The 20,733-nt window shown below is 36.4% G+C and overlaps 1 protein-coding gene across 3 annotated transcripts in view; it reads left to right on the forward strand.

Moving 5' to 3' along the window:
• Window positions 1-20,733, forward strand: part of KIFAP3 (kinesin associated protein 3) — a 205,754-nt gene that overhangs the window by 80,214 nt on the left and 104,807 nt on the right. For all 3 annotated transcript variants that reach the window (XM_027612528.1, XM_027612529.1, XM_027612530.1), the window contains exon 9: window positions 16,275-16,453. In XM_027612528.1, coding sequence (XP_027468329.1) covers window positions 16,275-16,453 — 179 coding nt within the window. The remainder of the gene's footprint in view (window positions 1-16,274; window positions 16,454-20,733) is intronic.

A 20,733-nucleotide genomic window follows, 5' to 3' on the forward strand; every position in this document is an offset into this window, starting at 1 on the left:
TCTCTAAATGTCTGGTAGAATTCCCCTGGGAAGCCATCTGGCCCCAGGCTTTTGTTTCTTGGGAGATTTTTGATGACTGCTTCAATTTCCTTAGTGGTTATAGGTCTGTTCAGGTTTTCTATTTCTGGTTCAATTTTGGTAGTTGATACATCTCTAGGAATGCACCCATTTCTTCCAGGTTATCTAATTTGCTGGCATAGAGGTGCTCATAATATGTTCTTATAATTGTTTGTATTTCTTTGGTGTTAGTTGTGATCTCTCCTCTTTCATTCATGATTTTGTTGATTTGGGTCATTTTCTTTTCTTTTTGATAAGTCTGGCCAGGGGTTTATCAATCTTGTTAATTCTTTCAAAGAACCAGCTCCTAGTTTCGTTGATCTGTTCTACTGTTCTTTTGGTTTCTATTTCATTGATTTCTGCTCTGATCTTTAATATTTCTCTTCTCCTGCGGGGTTTAGGCTTTAGTTGCTGTTCTTTTCCAGCTCCCTTAGGTGTAGGGTTAGGTTGTGTATTTGAGACCTTTCTTGTTTCTTGAGAAAGGCTTGTATTGCTATATACTTTCCTCTCAGGACTGCCTTTGCTGTATCGCAAAGATTTTTGAACAGTTGTGTTTTCATTTTCATTGGTTTCCATGAATTTTTTTAATTCTTCTTTAATTTCTTGGTTGACCCATTCATTCTTTAGTAGGATGCTCTTTAGCCTCCATGTATTTGAGTTCTTTCCGACTTTCCTCTTGTGGTTGAGTTCTAGTTTCAAAGCATTGTGGTCTGAAAATATGCAGGGAATAATCCCAATCTTTTGGTACCGGTTGAGACCTTATTTGTGACCTAGGATGTGAACAATTCTGGAGAATGTTCCATGGGCACTAGAGAAGATTTTCTGAATACGTCTGTGAAGTCCATTTGGTCCAGTGTGTCATTTAAAGTCTTTATTTCCTTGTTGATCTTTTGCTTAGATGATCTGTCCATTTCAGTGAGGGGGGTGTTAAAGTCCCCCACTATTACGTATTGTTGTCAATGTGTTTCTTTGCTTTTGTTATTAATTGCCTTATATAATTGGCTGTTCCCATGTTAGGGGCATAGATATTTACAATTGTTAGATCTTCTTGTTGGAGACACCCTTAAGTAGGATATAGTGTCCTTCCTCATCTCTTATTACAGTCTTTGTTTTAAAATCTAATTTGTGTGATATAAGGATTGCCACCCCAGCTTTCTTTTGATGTCCATTAGCATGGTAAATGGTTTTCCACCCCCTCACTTTCAAACTGGGGGTGTCTTTGGGTCCAAAATGAGTCTCTTGCAGACAGCATATTGATGGGTCTTGTTTTTTAATCCAATCTGATAGCCTGTGTCTTTTGATTGGGGCATTGAGCCCATTTACATTCGGGTAACTATTGAAAGGTATGAATTTAGTGCCATTGTATTACCTGTCAGGTGACTGTTACTGTATATTGTCTGTGTTCCTTTCAAATCTATGCTGCTTTTAGGCTCTCTCTTTGCTTAGAGGACCCCTTTCAATATTTCTCGTAGGGCTGGTTTCGTGTTTGCAAATTCCTTTAGTTTTTGTTTGTCCTGGAAGCTTTTTATCTCTCCTTCAATTTTCAATGACAGCCTAGCTGGATATAGTATTCTTGGCTGCATATTTTTCTCGTTAATGCTCTGAAGATATCATGCCAGTCCTTTCTGGCCTGCCAGGTCTCTGTGGATAGGTCTGTTGCCCATCTAATATTTCTGCCATTGTAGGTTACATATTTATTCTCCCGAGCTGCTTTCAGGATTTCTCTTTGTCTCTGAGACTCGTAAGTGTTACTATTAGATGTTGGGGTGTTGACCTATTATTGTTGATTTTGAGAGGGGTTCTCTGTGCCTCCTGGATTTTGATGCCTGTGTCCTTCCCCAGATTAGGGAGGTTTTCTGCTATAATTTGCTCCAATATACCTTCTGCCCCTCTCTCTCTTCTCCTTCTGGGATCCCAATTATTCTTGTTGTTCGTCTTATTGTATCGCTTATCTCTCGAATTCTGCCCTCGTGATCCTGTAGTTGTTTCTCTCTCTCTTTCTCAGCCTCTTTATTTTCCATCGTCTGGTCTTCTATATCGCTGATTCTCTCTTCTGCCTCATTTATCCTAGCAGTTAAAGCCCCCATTTTTGATTGCACCTCATCAATAGCCTTTTTGATTTCGACTTGGTTAGATTTTAGTTCTTTTATTTCTCTAGAAAGGGTTTCTCTAATAACTTCCACGCTTTTTTCAAGCCCAGCTAGTATCTTTAAAGTCATGATTCTGAACTCTAGGTCCGACATCGTACTAATGTCCGTATTGAGTAGGTCCCTGGCTGACGGTACTATCTCTTGTTCTTTTTGCTGAGGTGATTTTTTTCGTCTTGTTATTTTGTCCAGTGGAGAATAGATGAAAGAGAACAAAATGCTAACTGGTTAACAATGTCCCCAGCAAATATACTCTATACAAATCAGAAAAGACCTCAAACCAGGGGAAAAGAAAGGGAAAGAAAGAGAAAAGAAAGAAAAAACAAAACAAAAAGAAAAAGATAAAAACAGAACAGGACAATACCAAAAAACAGAATATGATCAAATATGATCAGGCTAGTGCATAGATCAGTGCCACACACTAGATTTTGGGCATATTTTTTGTCTGTTAGAAAAAAGTGCCTCCTAAAATTTTAAAGGAAGAAAGACATATATGTACACAATAAGGGCTGATACAATGAAGGAATGGCAGATGAATGTAAAGATGAAAATTATAAAAGATTTTATAAAAGGACTTGATAAGATAAGAAGTTGTTTGAAAAAAGAAAGAAGACTTAAAAAAAAAAGAAAAAAAGGAGTGAATGTGATCAGGCAGGAGACTAGAACAAAGCCATACTCTAGTGATTTAGGGTATATTTTGATCTGTTAGAAGAAACTGTATCTCAAAATTTTAAAGAGAGAACAACTTATACATATATGCCAAAAATAAGAGTAACTACTATGAAGGGATAAAATATGACTCTAAAAATGAAAAATAAAAAATGTTTTTTTTAAAAAGGATTGATAAGATGTTGGTTGAAAAAGGGAAAAAGAAAAATTAAAAAAACAGTTAAAAAATTAAGTTTGAAAAACTAATGAATCATGGTAAAAAAAAGCCATGAATTCTATGTGCAGTATTCCCCTAGCGCTGGAGTTCTCCGGTTCTCCTTGATCGGTAAACTTGGTCTTGGCTTGCTGGCTGTTCGTGCTGATCTTCTGGGGGAGGGGCCTGTTCCCGTGGTTCCCAAATGTCTTTGCCGGAGGCGGAATTGCCCCGCCCTTGTCGGTCTGGGCCAAGCAAGCTGCTTGGGTTTGCTCTCAGGAGCTTTTGTTCCCTGCTTTGGTACAGCTTTGGAGGACCAGGGTGAAAGTGGTGGCCTCCCAATCTCCACTCGGAGGAGCTGAGAACTCGGGGCCCCGCTCCTCAGTGCGCCCCCAGAGAACAGCAGTCACTCCCGTCTCCCTGGTCTCTGGCCCCACTGCGTACTCACCCGGCCTGTGACCACGCATTTCTGTCTCTGGCACTCGACCCTGTGTGGAGGCTCCAAACCCAGCAGATCCCTGCGGTATGCTCCTGCGCCACTCCTCCCGGGGGAGGGTGGGGAGTCTCCCCAGATCTGCCGCTTGTTGGGTCCCTGCTGGAGGAGCAGTGGCCCGACTGGGCCACAGATCACAGTTTATGGCAACCCCGAGCTGAGAGCCCGCGCCTCAGCTCCGTCTCTGCAGCCAGCTTCCCCGCTCCAATACCTGGGAGTTCTGCTGCACTCAGGCACCCCGGTCTTTCTGTGACCCCGAGGGTCCTGAGACCACACTGTCCCATGAGGGTTCCACCCCCCGCTTAGCCACTGGAGCAATGTCCCTTAGCGGAGCCGGCTTCTAAAAGTTCTGATTTTGTGCTCCGCGGCTCTATCACTTGCCAGAAGCGGCCGATGGAGGCCCCCTCCCCCGCCCTCTTTCCTCCCGCCTCGATTCACTTCTCCGCATGTCCTACCTTCCAGTAAGTGGTCACTTCTCTGTTCAGAGAGTTGTGCTACTCTCTTCTTCGGTTTCCTGTTGAGTTCGTTGGTGTTCAGAATGGTTTGTTCCCTATTCAGCTGAATTCCTGAGACCAGACGAGATCCAGGTCTCCTACTCCTCTACCATCATGCTCCACCTCCCAAAGTGTACTTCTTAATCCCCATCACCTATTTAACCCATTCCCCCCATTTACCTCCCCTGTGGTAATCATCAGTTTGTTCTCTATAGTTAAGAGTCTGTTTCTTGGTTCATCTCTCTCTCTCTCTCTCTTTTCCCTTTGCTTATTTGTTTTGTTTCCTAAATGTTACATGAATGAAATCATATGGTATTCATCTTTTTGACTTATTTTGCATAATATTATACTCTCTGGCTCCATCTACGTTGTTGCAAATGGCAAGATTTCATTCTTTTGATGGCTACATAATATTCCATTTGTGTGTGTGTGTGTGTGTGTGTGTGAACACACTCACACATCCCACATTTTGCTTATCCATCAGTCGATGGACACTTGAGCTGTTTCTGTAATTTGGCTATTGAGATAATGCTGTTATAAACATCGGGGTGCATATATCCCTTTGAATTAGTATTTTTGTATTCATTGGGTAGTTAAGTTGCTGGATCATAGGGCAGTTTACTTTTAACTTTTTACAGAACCTCTATACTGTTTTCCAGAGTGGTTGCACCAGTTTGCATTCCCACCATTAGTGCAAAAGGGTTCCCCTTTCTCCACATCCTTGCCAACTCCTGTTGTTTCTTGTGATTTTGATTTTAGCCATTCTGACAGGTGTGGTATGATATCTCATCATAGTTTTGATTTGAATTTTCCTGATGAGTGATGTTGAGCATCTTTTCATGTATCTCTTGGCCATCTCTATGTCTTCTTTGAAAAAATGCCTCTTCATGTCTTCTGCCCACTTTTTAATTGGATTATTATTGTTTTCTGTGTATTGAGTTATATAAGTTATTTGTATATTTTGGATATTAACCCTTTATCAGATAATGTCATTTGCAAGTAGCTTCTCCCATTCCAAAGGTTGCCTTTTAATTTTGTGGATTGTTTCCTTCGCTGTGCAGAAGCTTTTTATTTTGATGAAGTCCCAGTAGTTTATTTTTGTTTTTGTTTCCCTTGCTTCAGGAGACCTATCTAGAAAGAAGTTGTTATGGTCAGTGTCTTAAGAGGTTACTGCCTGTGTTCTCCTCTAGGAATTTTATGATTTCAGATCTCACATTGAGGTCTTTGATCCATTTTAAATTTATTTTTGTGTAGGGTGTAACAAAGTGGTTACAAACAAAGAAAAGAAACAAAACATTCTTTTGCATGTTACTGTCTAGTTTTCCCAACACCATTTGTTAAAGAGACTGTCTTTTTCCCGTTGGATATTCTTTCTTGCTTTGGCAAAGATTAATTGAACATATAGTTTTGGGTTCATTTCTGTGTTTTCTATTCTGTTCCATTGATCTATGAATCTGTTTCTGTGCTAGTACCATACTGTTTTGATCCCTACAGCTTTGTAATATAACTTGAAGTCCAGAATTGTGATGCCCCCAGCTTTGCTTTTCTTCCTCAAGGTTGCTTTGGCTCTTCAGGGTGTTTTGTCATTTTATACAAATTGTGGGATTGTTCTAGCTCTGCAAAAAATGCTGTTGGTATTTTGATAGGGATTGCATTAAATATGTAGATTGCTTTGAGCACTATAAACATTTTAACAGTGTTTATTCTGGGTGCTTGGGTGGCTCAGTCGATTAAGCATCTGCCTTCAGCTCAGGTCATGATCCAGGGTCCTGGGATCAGAGTCCTATATCGGGTTCCCTGCTCAGTGGGGAGTCTACTTCTCTCTCTGCCCCTCCCCCTGCTCATGTACTCCTTTCTCTCTCTCTCTCTCTCTCTCAAATAAATAAAATCTTAAAATAAAGGAAAAACAGTGTTTGTTCTTCCAGCCTGTGAGCATGGAATGTCTTTTCATTTCTTTGTTATCTTCAGTTTCTTTTATCATTGTTCTATAGTTTTCAGAGTACAGGTCTTTCACCTCTTTGGATAGGTTTATTCCTAGATATCTTATGGGTTTTGGTGAAATTTTAAATGGGATTGATTCCTTAATTTCTCTTTCTGCTGCTTCATTATTGGTGTATAGAAATGCAAGATTTCTGTAGATTTTGTATCCTGTGACTTTACTGAATTCATGTATCCATTCTAGCAGTTTTTGATGGAGTCTTTGGGTTTTCTATATAGAATATCATGTCATCTGCAAATAGTGGAAATTTTACTTCTTCCTTGCCAATTTGGATGCATTTTATTTCTTTTTGTTGGCTGATTGCTGTGGCCAGGACTTTCAGTACTATGTTAAATAACAGTGGTGAGAGTGGACATCCCTGTCTTGTTCCTGACCATAGAGGAGACGCTCTCAGTTTTTCCCCCATTGAGGATGATATTAGCTGTGGGTTTTTAATAGATGGCCTTTATTAAGTTGAAGTATGTTTGCTCTAAACCTACTTTGTTAAGGGTTTTTATCATGAATGGATGTTGTACTTTGTCAAATGCTTTTTCTGCATCTATTGAAAGAAACATACGGTTCTTGTCCTTTCTTTTATTAATGTAGTGTATCATGTTGATTGATTTGCAAATATTAAACCATCCTTGCAACTCAAGAATAAATCCCACCTGATTGTCATGAATGATTTTTTTTAATCATTTTATTGAGTTTGCTAGCATTTTATTGAGAATCTTTGCATCCATGCTCATCAATAGAGGACATTGGCCTATAGTTCTTTTTTAGTGGAGTCTTTATCTGGTTTTGGTATTAAGGTAATTCTGACCTCATAGAATGAATTTGGAAGTTTTCCTTTTCTACTTTTTGGAATAGTTTGAGAATAATAGGTATTAACTCTTTAAATATTTGGTAGAGTTTACCATCTGTCCTTGGAGTTGAGCGTTTTTTGATTACTGATTCAATTTTTTTTTTTTTTTTTTTTTTTGCTGGTTATGGGTCTGTTCAAGTTTTCTATTGTTTCCTATTTCAGTTTTTGTAGTTTGTATATTTCTAGGAATTTATCCATTTCTTCCAGGTTGTCCAATTTGTTGGCTTATAGTTTTTTTATAATATTCTCTTACAATTGTTTTTATTTCTGTGGTATTAGTTGTTACTTCTCTCTCATTTGTGATTTTATGTATTCAGGTCCTTTCTCTTTTCTTTTTGATAAGTCTGGCTAGAGGTTTATCATTTTTATTAATATTTTCAAAGAACCATCTCCTGGTTTCATTCATCTGTTCTATTGTTTGTTTTTGTTTTTGTTTCTATATCTTTTATTTCTGCTCTGATCGTTATTATTTCCTGCTGGCTTTAGACTTCATTTGTTCTTTCTGTCTCCCTTAGTTGTAAGGTTAGGTTGTTTATTTGAGATTTTTCTTGCTTCCTAAGGTTGGCATGTATGGCTATGTACTTCCCTCTTATAAACATTTTTGCTGCATCCCAAAGGTTTTGGACCATTGTGTTTTCATTTGTTGCCATTTTTTTTTTTTTTAATTTCTTCTTTGATTTCCTGGTTGACCCATTCATTGTTTAGTAGCATGTTGTTTAACCTCCATGTATTTGTGGTCTTTCCAGATTTTCTCTTGTAGTTGACATCTAGTTTCATAATGTGGTGTCAGAAAAGGTGTCTGGTGTGATCTCAGTCTTTTTGTATTTGTTGAGGCCTGATTTCTGATCTAATATGTGATCTCTTCTGGAAAATGCCCCATGTGCCCTTGAAAAGAATGTGTGTTCTGCTGTTTTAGGACAGAATGTTCTGAATATATTGGTTAAGTCCATCTGGTCCAGTGTGTCATTCAAAGCCATTGTTTCCTTATTGATTTTCTGTTTAGATGATATATCCATTGGTGTAAGTGGGGCGTTAAAATCTCCTACTATTACCGTGTTATCAATCAGTTCCTTTATGTTTGTTATTGTTTTATATATTTTGGTGCTCCCATTCTGGTGTATAAATATTTACAGTTGTTAGATCTCATTGGATTGTCCCTTTATTATGATATAGTGCATTATCTATCTCTTGTTACAGTCTTTGTTTTAAAGTCTAGTTTGTCCAATACAAGTATTGCTACTCCAGCTTTCTTTTGATATCCATTTGCATGATAAATTTTTCTCCATCTCCTCCCTTTCAATCTGCATGTCTAAAATGAGTTTCTTATAGGGAGCATATAGATGTATCCATTCTGACACCTTATGTGTTTTGATTGGAGCCTTTAATCTATTTACATTCAAAGTAATTATCGATAGATGTATTTATTGTCCTTTTATTATTTGTTTTTTCATTGTTTTTGGAGATTTTGTCTGATCTTTTCTTGTCTTTGTCAGTTTTGGTCTCTCTTTTGCACTCAAAGAGGCCCTTTTAATATTTCTTGCGGGGCTGGTTTAGTAGCCATGAACTCCTTTAGATTTTTTCTGGGAAACCCTTTATCTCTCCTTCTATTCTGAATGATAGCCTTTCTGGATAGAGTATCCTTAGCTGCAGATTTTTTCCATTCAGCACTTTAAATATATCACGCCACTCTCTTCTGGCTTGCTAAGTTTCTGTTGAAAAATCTCCAGCTACCCTTGTGGATTTTCTCTTGTAAGGTATGGACTTCTTTTGTCTTGCTGCTTTTAAGATTTCTTCTTTATCACTATATTTTACAAATTTAATTTACAATATGTCTTGGTATTGCCCTGCTTTTGTTGATTTTGATGGGAGTTCTGTGTGCCTCCTGAGTCTGGAAGACTGTTTCTTACCCCAGATTGGTGAAGTTTTCAGCTATTATTTCTTAAAATAAATTTTCTGTTCCCTTTTCTCTCTCTTTTGGGACTCCTATAATACAAATGTTATTACATTTGATGGAGTCACTTACAAGTTCCCTATGTCTGTTCTCATGTTGCATAATTCTCCTTTTTCTCTTTTCTTCAGCTTCATTATTTTCTGTTACTCTGTCTTTGATGTCACCAATTCATTCCTCTACTTCTTTCAGCCCACTCATTGCATCAAGCCTGTTTCCAGTCTCATTTATTGCATTCTTCATCTCTGATTCTTTTTTAACTCTTTTATCTCTGTGATAAGGGTCTCACTGATGTCTTTTATTCTTTTCTCAAGCCCAGTGAGTATCCTTATGATTGTTGCTTTATATTCTTCATATGGCATGTTACTTATATATGTTTCACTTAGATTGCTGGCCTTGGCCTTATCTTGCTCTTTCATTTGGGATAAATTCCTCCATCTTGGCATTTTTGTCTATGTCTCTGCCTTCTTCTTTGTATTGTAAAACCCAGTGATGGCCTTACAATGAAGAGATCATATAGTGCCTAGTGCCTGGCCCTTCAGGGAGTGTTCTCTGTATGTGCTGCATGTGCCCTGGTGTTGAGTTTTGCTGTGTCCTTCAGGCTGGTCATCTTCAGAGGCTCTCCTTGCCTGCTGTGGGCAGCATTTGGTTTCTCACCTGAATATGGCAAGTTTTAACTAGGTGTCATGTGGTCTGTTTGTGAAATGAGATCTGACACCACTTCTGCCAGAACTGAAGGCCTGCAAAAGAACTCTCTGGCTGAGAAACATGGTGTGAGCAGGGGATGTATTGATCTTCTGTGGGAGGGGTCCACTGCACTGGGACTTAGGCAGGTTTGACTGAGTGTGGGCACTGTGCTGCTTCCTACAGGGGGCTCTCTGTTTATGCTGAGGGGCAGAGGTGGGAAATGGCACCATCCAGCCCCTTTGTTCCCAGAGAGGTGTCTCTGTGAATGCTGCCTCTTGGGGACATGCTCTGAGAAGAGCAAATAATCTCCCCACTTTGTGTCCCTAGGATTCTTCAGATTGCTGTTTCCACACTATCTGCCCCTGGGTTTTTTGCCTGCATCTCTCCAGGAGTAGGGTAGTACCCTTAGGACTCTATTCCAGCCAAGCCCATTGACCTTTAAAACTCCAGGCTTTAAGCCCCATTGTGCAAGAACTCAGGAAATTCAGCCCCTCTTGTTTTCCAAGCCAATGGCTTTGGGGAAACATTCTCCTTGTGTGTCCCCAGTTGTCTCTCTCTCTCTCTCTCTCTCTCCCCCCCCCCGCCTCTCCCTTCTCCACAACCATGGCTCCCTCCCCTCTGAAGCACCCACAGTCCGTTTCTCCCCAAGCCACGTCTCTGCACTTCCTACTTTCGATGTGGCCTCTCCTCTCCCTTTCATTGTGGAGTCTGTTCTTTCGGTCTTCAGGTTGATTTCTGGGGTATTTAGGATGGTTTGATAGTTTTCTAGTTGGATGAGACAAGCCTAGGGGACTTCTACTCCACTGCCATCTTCCTCACTCTCTGAGAAAATACTTTTTATGAACTGAATTTTTAATTTATTGAGACTTGTTTGATGGTGTAGAATATGGTTTCAAATGTTGTGTGTGCAGTTGAATGTGCATTCTGATATTGTTCTGTGGAATGTTCTATAAATATCACTGAGAAGTTGGTTGCTAATATGTTCAGGTCTACATCTTGTTGTGTTTTCTGTACTTGTTCTATTAGTCAGAGTGATATTAAAATACCTGACTAAATTTATGGATTTGACTATTTTTCCTGCAGTTATATCAGGTTTTGCTCTATGAATTTTAAAGCTTTATTCTTAAGGATGGAAAGATAGAGGATGGTCATGTCCTCTTGATTAGTTTGTCCTTCTTGTCATTATGAAATGATCTTCATTATCTCTGATAATATTCTTTTGTCTGAAATTACTTTTCCTGGGTGCCTGGGTGGCTCAGTTGGTTGGGCGACTGCCTTTGGCTCAGATCATGATCCTGGAGTCCCGGGATCAAGTCCTGCGTCGGACTCCCTGCCCAGCAGGGAATCTGCTTCTCCTTCTGACCCTCCCCCGTCTCATGCTCTCTCTCTCTCATTCTCTCTCTCTCTCTCAAATAAATAAATAAAATCTTTAAAAAATTGAAATTACTTTTCCTTATATTAATATAGACACTCCAGCTTTGTTGTGACTAGTGTTGGCATGTTGTTTATTTGTCCGTTTTACTTTTAATGTATTTATATCTTTATATTAAATTTTTTTTATATACAGCACATAGTTGAGTCTTGCTTTTATTTATTTTTTTTATCTTTTCCCCTCTTTTTCCTCCTTGTCTGCATTTTTATGGATGAAGGGTTTTTGTTTTTCTTTTTTGTCTATTTTATCTCCATTGTTGGCTTAGCTATGACTCTTTTGTTCCATTGGTTGCTTTAAGATTTATATTATACATCTTTAATTAATCATAAGTTGTCTGCCTCCAAGTTTACATATATAACTTATCATAAGTTAAGTCTGTCTTCAGGTACCATTGTACCACTTCATCTGTGGTATAAGAGCCATTACTGCCATTTCTTCCCTTCTCAACTTTCTGCTGTTATAATTAATATGTTATACATACACCTTAGTTATACATATATATGCAGACATATATATACTTATATACACACATATATACTTATATATTATATACACATATATATACTTATATACACATATATATACTTATATATTATAAATCCTAAAATATAATTTACATAGAAACATTTTTATTTTCAAGATATTTAAATATTAAGAAAATAAAGTTACCATTTCCACTGATATTATTTTTTTTTAAAGATTTTATTTATTTATTTGAGAGAGAGAGAATGAGAGAGAGCACGAGAGGGAAGAGGGACAGAGGGAGAAGCAGACTCCCTGCTGAGCAGGGAGCCCAATGTGGGACTCGATCCCGGGACTCCAGGATCATGACCTGAGCCGAAGGCAGTCGCTTAACCAACTGAGCCACCCAGGCGCCCCTCCACTGATATTATTTTTGAGTAGGTTCATATTTCTCTCTGTTGTTTTTCTTTGTGCCTGAAAGATTTCTTTAATGTTTCTTGTAGGACAGATTTAATGATGAATTATTTTATCTTTTTTTTAATATTTTATTCATTTATTTGTCAGAGAGAGAGAGAGAGAGCACAAGCAGGGAGAGCGGCAGGCAGAGGGAGAAGCAGACTCCCCACTGAGCAGGGAGCCCGATGTGGGACTCAATCCCAGAATCCTGGGATCATGACCTGAGCTGAAGGCAGACGCTTAAGTGACTGAACCACCCAAGCATCCCTTATTTTATCTTTTGTGTGTTTGAAAAAGACATTTTTTTTCTTTTTTGAAATGTTTTCACTGGTTTAGAATTTAAGGGTGACTTTTCTTTCTATATACCAAAGACATTTTTCCATTGTTGACTTGTTTGTATTGTTTTTACTGACAAGTCTTCTGTTATCCTTCCTTTGTTTTCTTTTTTTGTCTGTATAAAGTTTCTTTTTCTCTGGCTGTTTTCAGATTATCTCTTTATCATTTGTTTTGACAGTTTTGATTATGATGTGCCTTGCTTTAGTTTTCTTCATGTTTCTTGTTCTTAGGTTCATTGGACTTATTAGGACTGTGGGTTTATAATATTTATCCTATTGGAAAATTATTGGTTATTATTTCTTCAGGGATTTTAATTACAGGTAAATTAGGCCACTTTAAATTATTCCATAATCCACTGATAATCTTTATATTTTTGCTGGGTTTTTTTTTTCCATTTGTTTAATTTTGGAAAGTTTTTATGACCATGTCTTCAATTTCACTATCTTTTCTTCTCCAGTCTCTTAAACTGCTGTCAATCCCATTTAGTATAATCCCTTCTAACTCATTATAGTTTCCATTGCTAGAAGTTAATTTGAATCTTCTGTATATCCTCCATGTCTCTACCTAAGTTTCAGAACATCTGGAAAACATTTATGTCTGTTTTAATGTTTCTGTTTGAACATTCTAACCTTGGTGTCCATTTCAATTGGCTGATTTTTGCTCCTTATACATTGTATTTTCCTGCTCTTTTGAAGGGTGGATAATTTTTGATTGAATGCCAGACAGTGTAAAATTTATATTGTTTGGTGTTAGATACTTTTTTATTCCTAAAAATATTTTTGAACTTTTTTCTGGGACATAGTTAAATTACTTGGAAGCAGTTTGATCCTTTTGAATGTTTCTATTATGATTTGTTGCTGTGGACATAAGCAGCATTTAGTCTAACACTTATTATTTCCCTACTTCCAGGGCAAAACCCTTCTGAGTACTCTACCTAATGCCCATGAATTATGAAGTTTCTAGTATAGCTGGTAGTGGCTGGTAGAAACAAGCATTATTTCTAGCCTTGTGTGTGTACCATGTACTTTTTCTTCTCTTATTTTGTTCTGTTTTCAGCCCTCAGATTCCTAACTAGTTAGTGCTCTGCTCAATATACAAGGTAGTCCTCTCCAGAAGTTGAGAATTCTCTCTCTCTGTACAGCTTTCTCCTTGATGGCATTCTTTTCTGTGAAATCTAGCCACTTTGGCTTCCTTGGTATCTTGGTTCTCTCTCTTCAACTCTAGGATTCTTTTGGGTTCTACCAGGATTTTCCCTCTGTGTCATGACCTGGAAACTCTCAAAGCAGTATTCTGGAGCAATCACAGGGCCATCTCATTTATTTCTTATGTGTTGGGTCACTGTCCTTCATTATCTGATGCTCATTGTTGTGAAAATCTTTATTTTGTATATTTTCCTCTGGTTGTTGTCGTTGTTGTTTCAGGTAAGAGTTTAAATCTGGTACCCATTACTCTGTTGTATTAATTTTCCTAGGGCTGCCAAAACAAAGTACCACAAAGTAGCTCATTTAATAAGACAACAGAAATTTATTCTCTCACAGTTTCTGGAGATTAGAAAGCTAAAATCACAGTGTTAGCAAGATCATGCTCACCCTGAAGGCTCCAGTATCCTTCCTTTTCTCTTCCTAGCTTTTGGTGGCTTCTAGTAATCCTTGGTGTTTCTTGCTTTGTAGCTGCATTGCTCCAGTCTCTCCCCCCATCTTCACATGGCCACCCTCCCACTGTATTCATGTCCTCTCCTATTCTTGTAAGGACACAAGTCATTGGATTCAAGGTCTACCCTAATCCATTATGATTCATCTTTTTTTTTTAAGATTTTATTTATTTATTTGAGAGAGAGAAACAAAGCGAGAGAGGGAACACAAGCAGGGGGAGTGGGAAAGGGAGAAGCAGGCTTCCCGCCAAGCAGGGAGCCTGATGCGGGTCTCGATCCCAGGACCTTGGGATCATGACCTGAGCCGAAGGCAGACACTTAACGACTGAGCCACCCAGGCGCCCCTCCATTATGATTCATCTTAACTAATTACCTTACCCATTTCCAATTAGGGTCAAATTCTGAGGTTCTGTCGGACATGAATTTTGGGAGAACACTGTTCCACCCATTATATCTCTCTTGGTTGCAAGCAGAAGACTACTATTTGCTTTTTCAATACAACTTCATTAAAACATTTTTTTATAGAACTTGATTCATTGAGTGCAAAAACACTTTAAATCAGAGAACATACACCACAAATTTTTAATTCCCGTTTTTTTAAGCGTATTGCTTGATCTCAGACAGAGAAACAAGCCTTTTGTTGACATGAATATTAGGGGAACAGATCTAAAATACATCAAAGATAGTCAACACCTCCCACAGTATTTACAGGGAACACCTTCTGTCTCTGAAAAGACAGCATGGAAAATGGCATCAGAACAATCCTGCAGCATGGAAAATGGGGCCAGAATGATCCTGCAGAAACTTCCTAATGAAAACAGCCCAGTCAGTTGATCTTAAGGTTGAGCATAGCTGCCACAGAACCCCATCCAGGGCTTCCTTTGCTGCTCCAGAGATGTTGTGCAATGCTTATGTGCAGCCAACACGTAAGGCTGAAAAAGTCCAAGGTCCCTGGAACAGTCTAGGTCCTAGGACACTCCCCTCCCATCTGAAAGAGACTTTAGATTTCAACACAACTTTAAAACCTTTTAATAGTGCCTTGTATGGAAAATCAGCATGATGCAGTAGTGTAAATATGTGAACTTTGGATTCTGATGGGCTTGAATTTTAATTTAGCTCCATCACTTCTTTGCTCTGTGGGTAGGGCAAGTTATTTACCTTCTCTGGATCTGAGGTTGCTCGTCTGTAAAATTTATAATCAATCTTGCCCCATAAAGTTTTCTTAAAAATAAAATGGTTTACTGTTTATATATCAACTAGTTCAGTGCCTGGCATACAGTAGCCCTAATTAGTATGAATTGCCTTTACAGCTCAAATATTTGTTAAGTAAATTAAATATTTACAACTATTGCATATATGTCTTATTTTCATAAAAGTATAGAGATGGATTATAAGAATACATGAAATGAAATGCTAAAATAATGAGTAAGCAAAGGCCATAGGATTGTGTTGATCATAATAGCCTACAAATTCTGACAGAAACCTTTCAGGTCTTTACTCTGAAGCTTCCTGTCAGTCAAGGCAAAATGGAAAACATTATATATTACAAATTCTCACTGTCAAAAGGGAAGAATCACACAAGTTTCTTATGAGAACCTAAGCATTTTTATTACAGGTATCTAAAAGAAATTTTGCTTAGAATTAGTAGCCAGTGCCTTAACTTTGTCTAGTATAACAATTGCATTACTGAATTTAATATGGCATTTTCTGTAGTAACTACCAGAAAATCAGCTTGAATATATAAAATAGATTTTAGTATCCTCATACTTAGCTCTAGCTATACTGTATGTTTTGGATTATAGTTCTTTTTGTTGTTGTTAGTTAACACACAGTGTTATATTAGTTTCAGGTGTACAATATAGTGATTTAACAATTCCATGCAATACCCTGTGCTCATCTCAGCAAGGGCACTCCTTAATCCCCGTCACCTATTTAACCTATCACCCACCCACCTCCCCTCTGGTAACCATTAGTTTGTTCTTAGATTATAGTTCTTTTTAACATAGCAGCTCCTAGTGATTGAAGTTTTACCTTGTTTTCTACATGTATAAAATTACTTTTTCCTGTCTGCCTGTTTTATTATTTATCAACATATACTTTTAATGCCATTTGCTTACTATTAAGCTTGAAACTCCAAGAGGGTAAGAATCATTATCTTAATTTGATGTGTCGTCCTCAGCATCATAAGAAAATTATTTTATATACATATATTTTTTATTTTATATAACATGTATATTTCTCAATAATAACAAATGTTTCCTAATGAGCCAATTAATAAGTTAAAATTTTCAAAATAATGTATTATCTTCTTAGAACTACATCTGTTACTAGTAGAGTAGAAATGATTTATTAAATTGTTGATTCAGTATGCCAGTCATTTAACACTCATCCATTTTACTCTTCTAGTTGCTCTTTATTTGCTTCTGAATCTTGCTGAAGATACACGTACAGAACTGAAGATGAGGAACAAGAACATAGTTCACATGCTGGTGAAGGCTCTTGATCGGGACAATTTTGAGCTGCTTATTCTAGTTGTGTCATTCTTGAAGAAACTCAGCATTTTTATGGAGAATAAAAATGATATGGTAACTTACATTTAAATAGTCCATGTTCACCATTTTCAAGTTAGATATTTTGATAAAAGTAAGCATATTATTCCCCTACTGAGATAATTCTGAATGAAAATTTTACAATAGCAATAATTCACTTAAATGACTTCATTAGGAAATATATTCCTTATTAGTTCTTATTCCACTTAATTGAAACTATCTGTTTAAAATTTTTTTTCTAACATATTACATGGGATGAGTCTTTCCATATTAAACATAATATGTAGAAAGTAATTAATATTTAAGATTGTGCTTCAGAATCATCTGGCTTATTATTTTCCCTTATATCATCTTTTCTTCTACATTTCTGATATCAGTGTGTGGAATTACAGTCTAGCCCAGTCTCTCCTTTTTGACCTGCCATTCCAATTGGTAGCCACAACCTATTGATTCTGCTTCTTAAGTATCTCTTGAAGTTATATCTTCTTTCTATTCTCAGTGCAGTTGTATTAGTTCATGCCCTCTTTCTTTATACCCTCTTCATTTACTTGTTTGAATTATTATAGTAGGTTCCTGTTTGCCATCTTATATTGTGTTGATACAATGGTCTTTAAGAAGTACAAGTTGATTATATAGTATTTCTCCTTCTGAAAAATATACACAATTCAGAAATAATGTAAAGATAGAGTAAAAGCTATCTGCTTTTTTTCATGACACTGAAGTCTAATGTGTTACATTAAATAGATTGTATATTAACCATACCTTGATTTCAGATATTTGAGTTGTTTATAATTATAGCTATTATAAATAGCACCTGAGTGAACACATTTGTACATGCATCATTGTCTGTATATTTTTTTAAGATTTTATTTATTTATTTATTTGAGAGAGTGAGCACCCCTGTAGGGGGAGGAGCAAAGGGAGAGGGAGAAGCAGACCCCCCACTGAGCAGGGAGCCTATCCCAGGACCCTGAGATCGTGACCTGAGCCTAAGAGAGACACTTAACCAACTGAGCCACTCATGCACCCCTCATTGTTTATATTTCTGATTAATTTCTTAGATTCCTAGAAATAGAATTGTTAAATCATTGACCTTAACTACATTGAGGACCATTTTAGAAGTATATGCTAATACAAGTCATTATATGACTGTGTATTATTGGTGTAAGTGGATTCTCCTTCAGATAGTCTAACCATACAGTATTTTTGCCTGTTCTTTTTTCTTCTTTTGAAGTTAATGAACTAGGAAGTACCTTATGCTCACTGAATGACGCAGCATGCTATTTGAAAATCTGAGACTCATTTATCAGATTTAATAAGTGCCTTGAATTCTGATACTTGAAATAAATGAAATTTTATTTTAACCACAGATATTTAGTATCTGTCATTTTCATCATTAGTATATAATCATTGATGATCACTATATGCCTGGTATTGTTTTAAGATTGAATTTATCTAGATTAATAAAACATATTTTTTGTTTTCATTGATCTTAAGAATATCATGAGATGGTGATATATATATATATATACTCTTGAATAGAGTGTAGCTAAATAATTGCTTCCCTTTGCTATAAGTTGAAGTGTATTTTCTTCCATTTACATGTTTAGATTAAGTTCACTTTAGTAGGTTTGCAAAATTCAAATTGATTTGACATCAGCATGTGTCTACTATGTTTTGCTTAGATTTGTATTTAGGAAATAAATTTATGTGTTCATTCTATCAAAAAATGATCTCAAAATTATTATTAAAAATCATTTTCTGATAAGATCATAGATTTGGAAGATACCATAAATTGTTTCATCAAATCTAACTTTTTATTGAGAAGGAAAAACAGAGGTTCAGGAAAGGTCGTTCATCCAAGGTCATAAAAATTATGTGATTAGTCAGATTTTTACCATAGACAGTATGCATGTCATCTTTTATTGTGGAAGAAATGCATTTTATTTAAAGGGATTGTATAGAATCAGAATCTTCAGAGCTTGACTAGACCTTACATACATGTCTAGATTTAGCTAATTTTGCAGATGAAGTAGGAGAAAATGAGAGAGGTTAAGTAATTTGCTCAAAGAAACATCAGCAGGTTTTTGGCTTCCTATTCTTTCTCTATTACCAAAGGGGGGGAAATTGTCTTTGTTTTTAAAAAAAAAAACATTTTAGCAAGATTAATAATAAGCAACTTTTAGATGTTGGCTTCCAGAAACACTGAAAAAGAATTACTTAAAGGCTGAAATAAATTTGCTGATAAATTGTTGATAAACTGTCACTTTTATATAAAACGAATAAAAGTACTAATTAACTATAAATTCCATTTTATAGACATAGAATTGAAAGGGCATTGCATGTTGAGGCAATTACTAAATTTAGTTTTTGGGATTGAGCTTTATCAATCAGAAACAGATGATTCGAAGGCTATGTCTAGTTTTTAACCATCTGATTGGACTACATGGTACATATTTCACATTCCATTTTCTGCAATGGAAATACAAATTAATTTTTTAAAAACTCTCCAGTTACTTACTTTATTATTAAGTTTGCTATAACAACCAGTGTGTACTGTTGCTATTTCAATAGAAAAATAATAACTTGATTTAATTAGCAACAGATGAGGCCTGTGGCCATTTTATTTAAAAGGGGTAGAGGTGAGGAATTGTTGCTCTATTTGTGAGGTTGTGTTATTTGTCTAAATAAAGTGTTCATTTTACTGTTCATGTGAACTGACACTGACCTTGCTTTTTAGAGTTAATATATTTTAAAGGAAATTTAGTTCACTTAAAAAAAAGTCTTTCAGTTATTTAAATTAAGTTTGCATATTTACTAAATAAATACGATATAATAAAAAGGGAGGGAATAAGTCATATTAGAATATGATTTTGAGAGGTATGAGAGAAAGGGTATATATTCCTCATATTGCTTATTTTCCTATGTAGTTTTGAGAGTTTTTTTATATTTTGAATAGGTCTTTTATCAGTTACATATTTTGCATGTATTTTCTCCTTTTCTGTGACTTCTCAAAAAGCAGGAGGTTTTAATTGTTATGAAGTCCCGTATATAAAAAAAAACTTTTTTAATAGATTGCATTTTGGTGTTGTATCTAAGAAATATTTGCCTAACTCAAGGTCACAAAAAGTTCTTCCTATTTTCTCTGAGGCTTTGTAAGAAGTATGTTGTTGTTTTTGTTTTAGTCTAGGATATTCATTTTTAGTTAATTTTGTATATGGTGCAAGGTATGGATCAAGATTCATGTTTTAAATGTAGATGTCCAATTGTTCAGTACCATTTGTTGAAAAAACTGTCCTTTCTCCACTGAATTGCCTTTACAATTGCTTGTGTACCTTTGTTGGAAATCAATTGGCTATATATATGTCGTTTCATTTTTGAACTCTCTCCTGTTTCATTTATCTACTTGTCCATGCTGTCACTGATAAATCTTTGTCTTGATTATTGTAGCTTTATAGGAAGTCTTGAAATCAGGTAGTATAAGGCCTCAAATGTTATTATTTTTTTTCAAATTTTTGTGACTATTTCATATTCTTTACCTTTCTATATGTGTTTAGAATCAACTAGTCTATTTCTTAAAAACAAAACAAAACAAAAAAAACCCTGGAATCTTGACTGAGATTGCATTAAAAGTAAAGGACAGGATTCAATATATTAACCATACTGGATTTCCCCCATAAACATGGTATAGCTCTCCATTTATTTAGATCTTTCTTGATTTCCTCCATCATTTTATGGTTTTAGGATATATATTTTGCACATATTTTGTTAGATTTATACAAGTTTTACTATTAGAAATTTTAGTTTTTACAAAAATAAGTGATCAGTTTCCTGTTGTTGATTAATGGCATACAGAAGTTACAGTTGATTTTTGTATATTTACTTTGTGTCCTTGCTAAATTCAGTTTTGTAATTGTAATGACTTTTTGTAGATTCTTGGAGATTTTCTAAATAGACAGTTATGTTATCTATAAATAGAAAGTTCTATTTCATTCTAATCTGTATGCTTGCTAGCTCTTTGTCAGCTCGCTGCTTGCTTGCTTCCTTCCTTCTTTCTCCCCCCTTTTTTTTTCCCTTATTGTACTGGCTAAGCCCTCTAGTATGATGTTAAAAAGGAATGCTGCAAGTGGATACCCCTGTCTTGTTACTGATCTTAGGAGGAAAGCGCAATGTCTTTTACTATTTAATATGGTATTAGGCGCCTGGGTGGCTCACTTAAGCGTCTGCCTTCAGCTCAGGTCATGATCCCAGAGTGCTGGGATGGAGCCCCGCATTGGGATCCCAGGGCCCTGGGATGGAGCCCCACATTGGGCTGC

The sequence above is a fragment of the Zalophus californianus genome, chromosome 10 (assembly GCF_009762305.2).
Source record: "Zalophus californianus isolate mZalCal1 chromosome 10, mZalCal1.pri.v2, whole genome shotgun sequence".
In the NCBI taxonomy this organism is placed as follows: Eukaryota; Metazoa; Chordata; class Mammalia; order Carnivora; family Otariidae; genus Zalophus; species Zalophus californianus.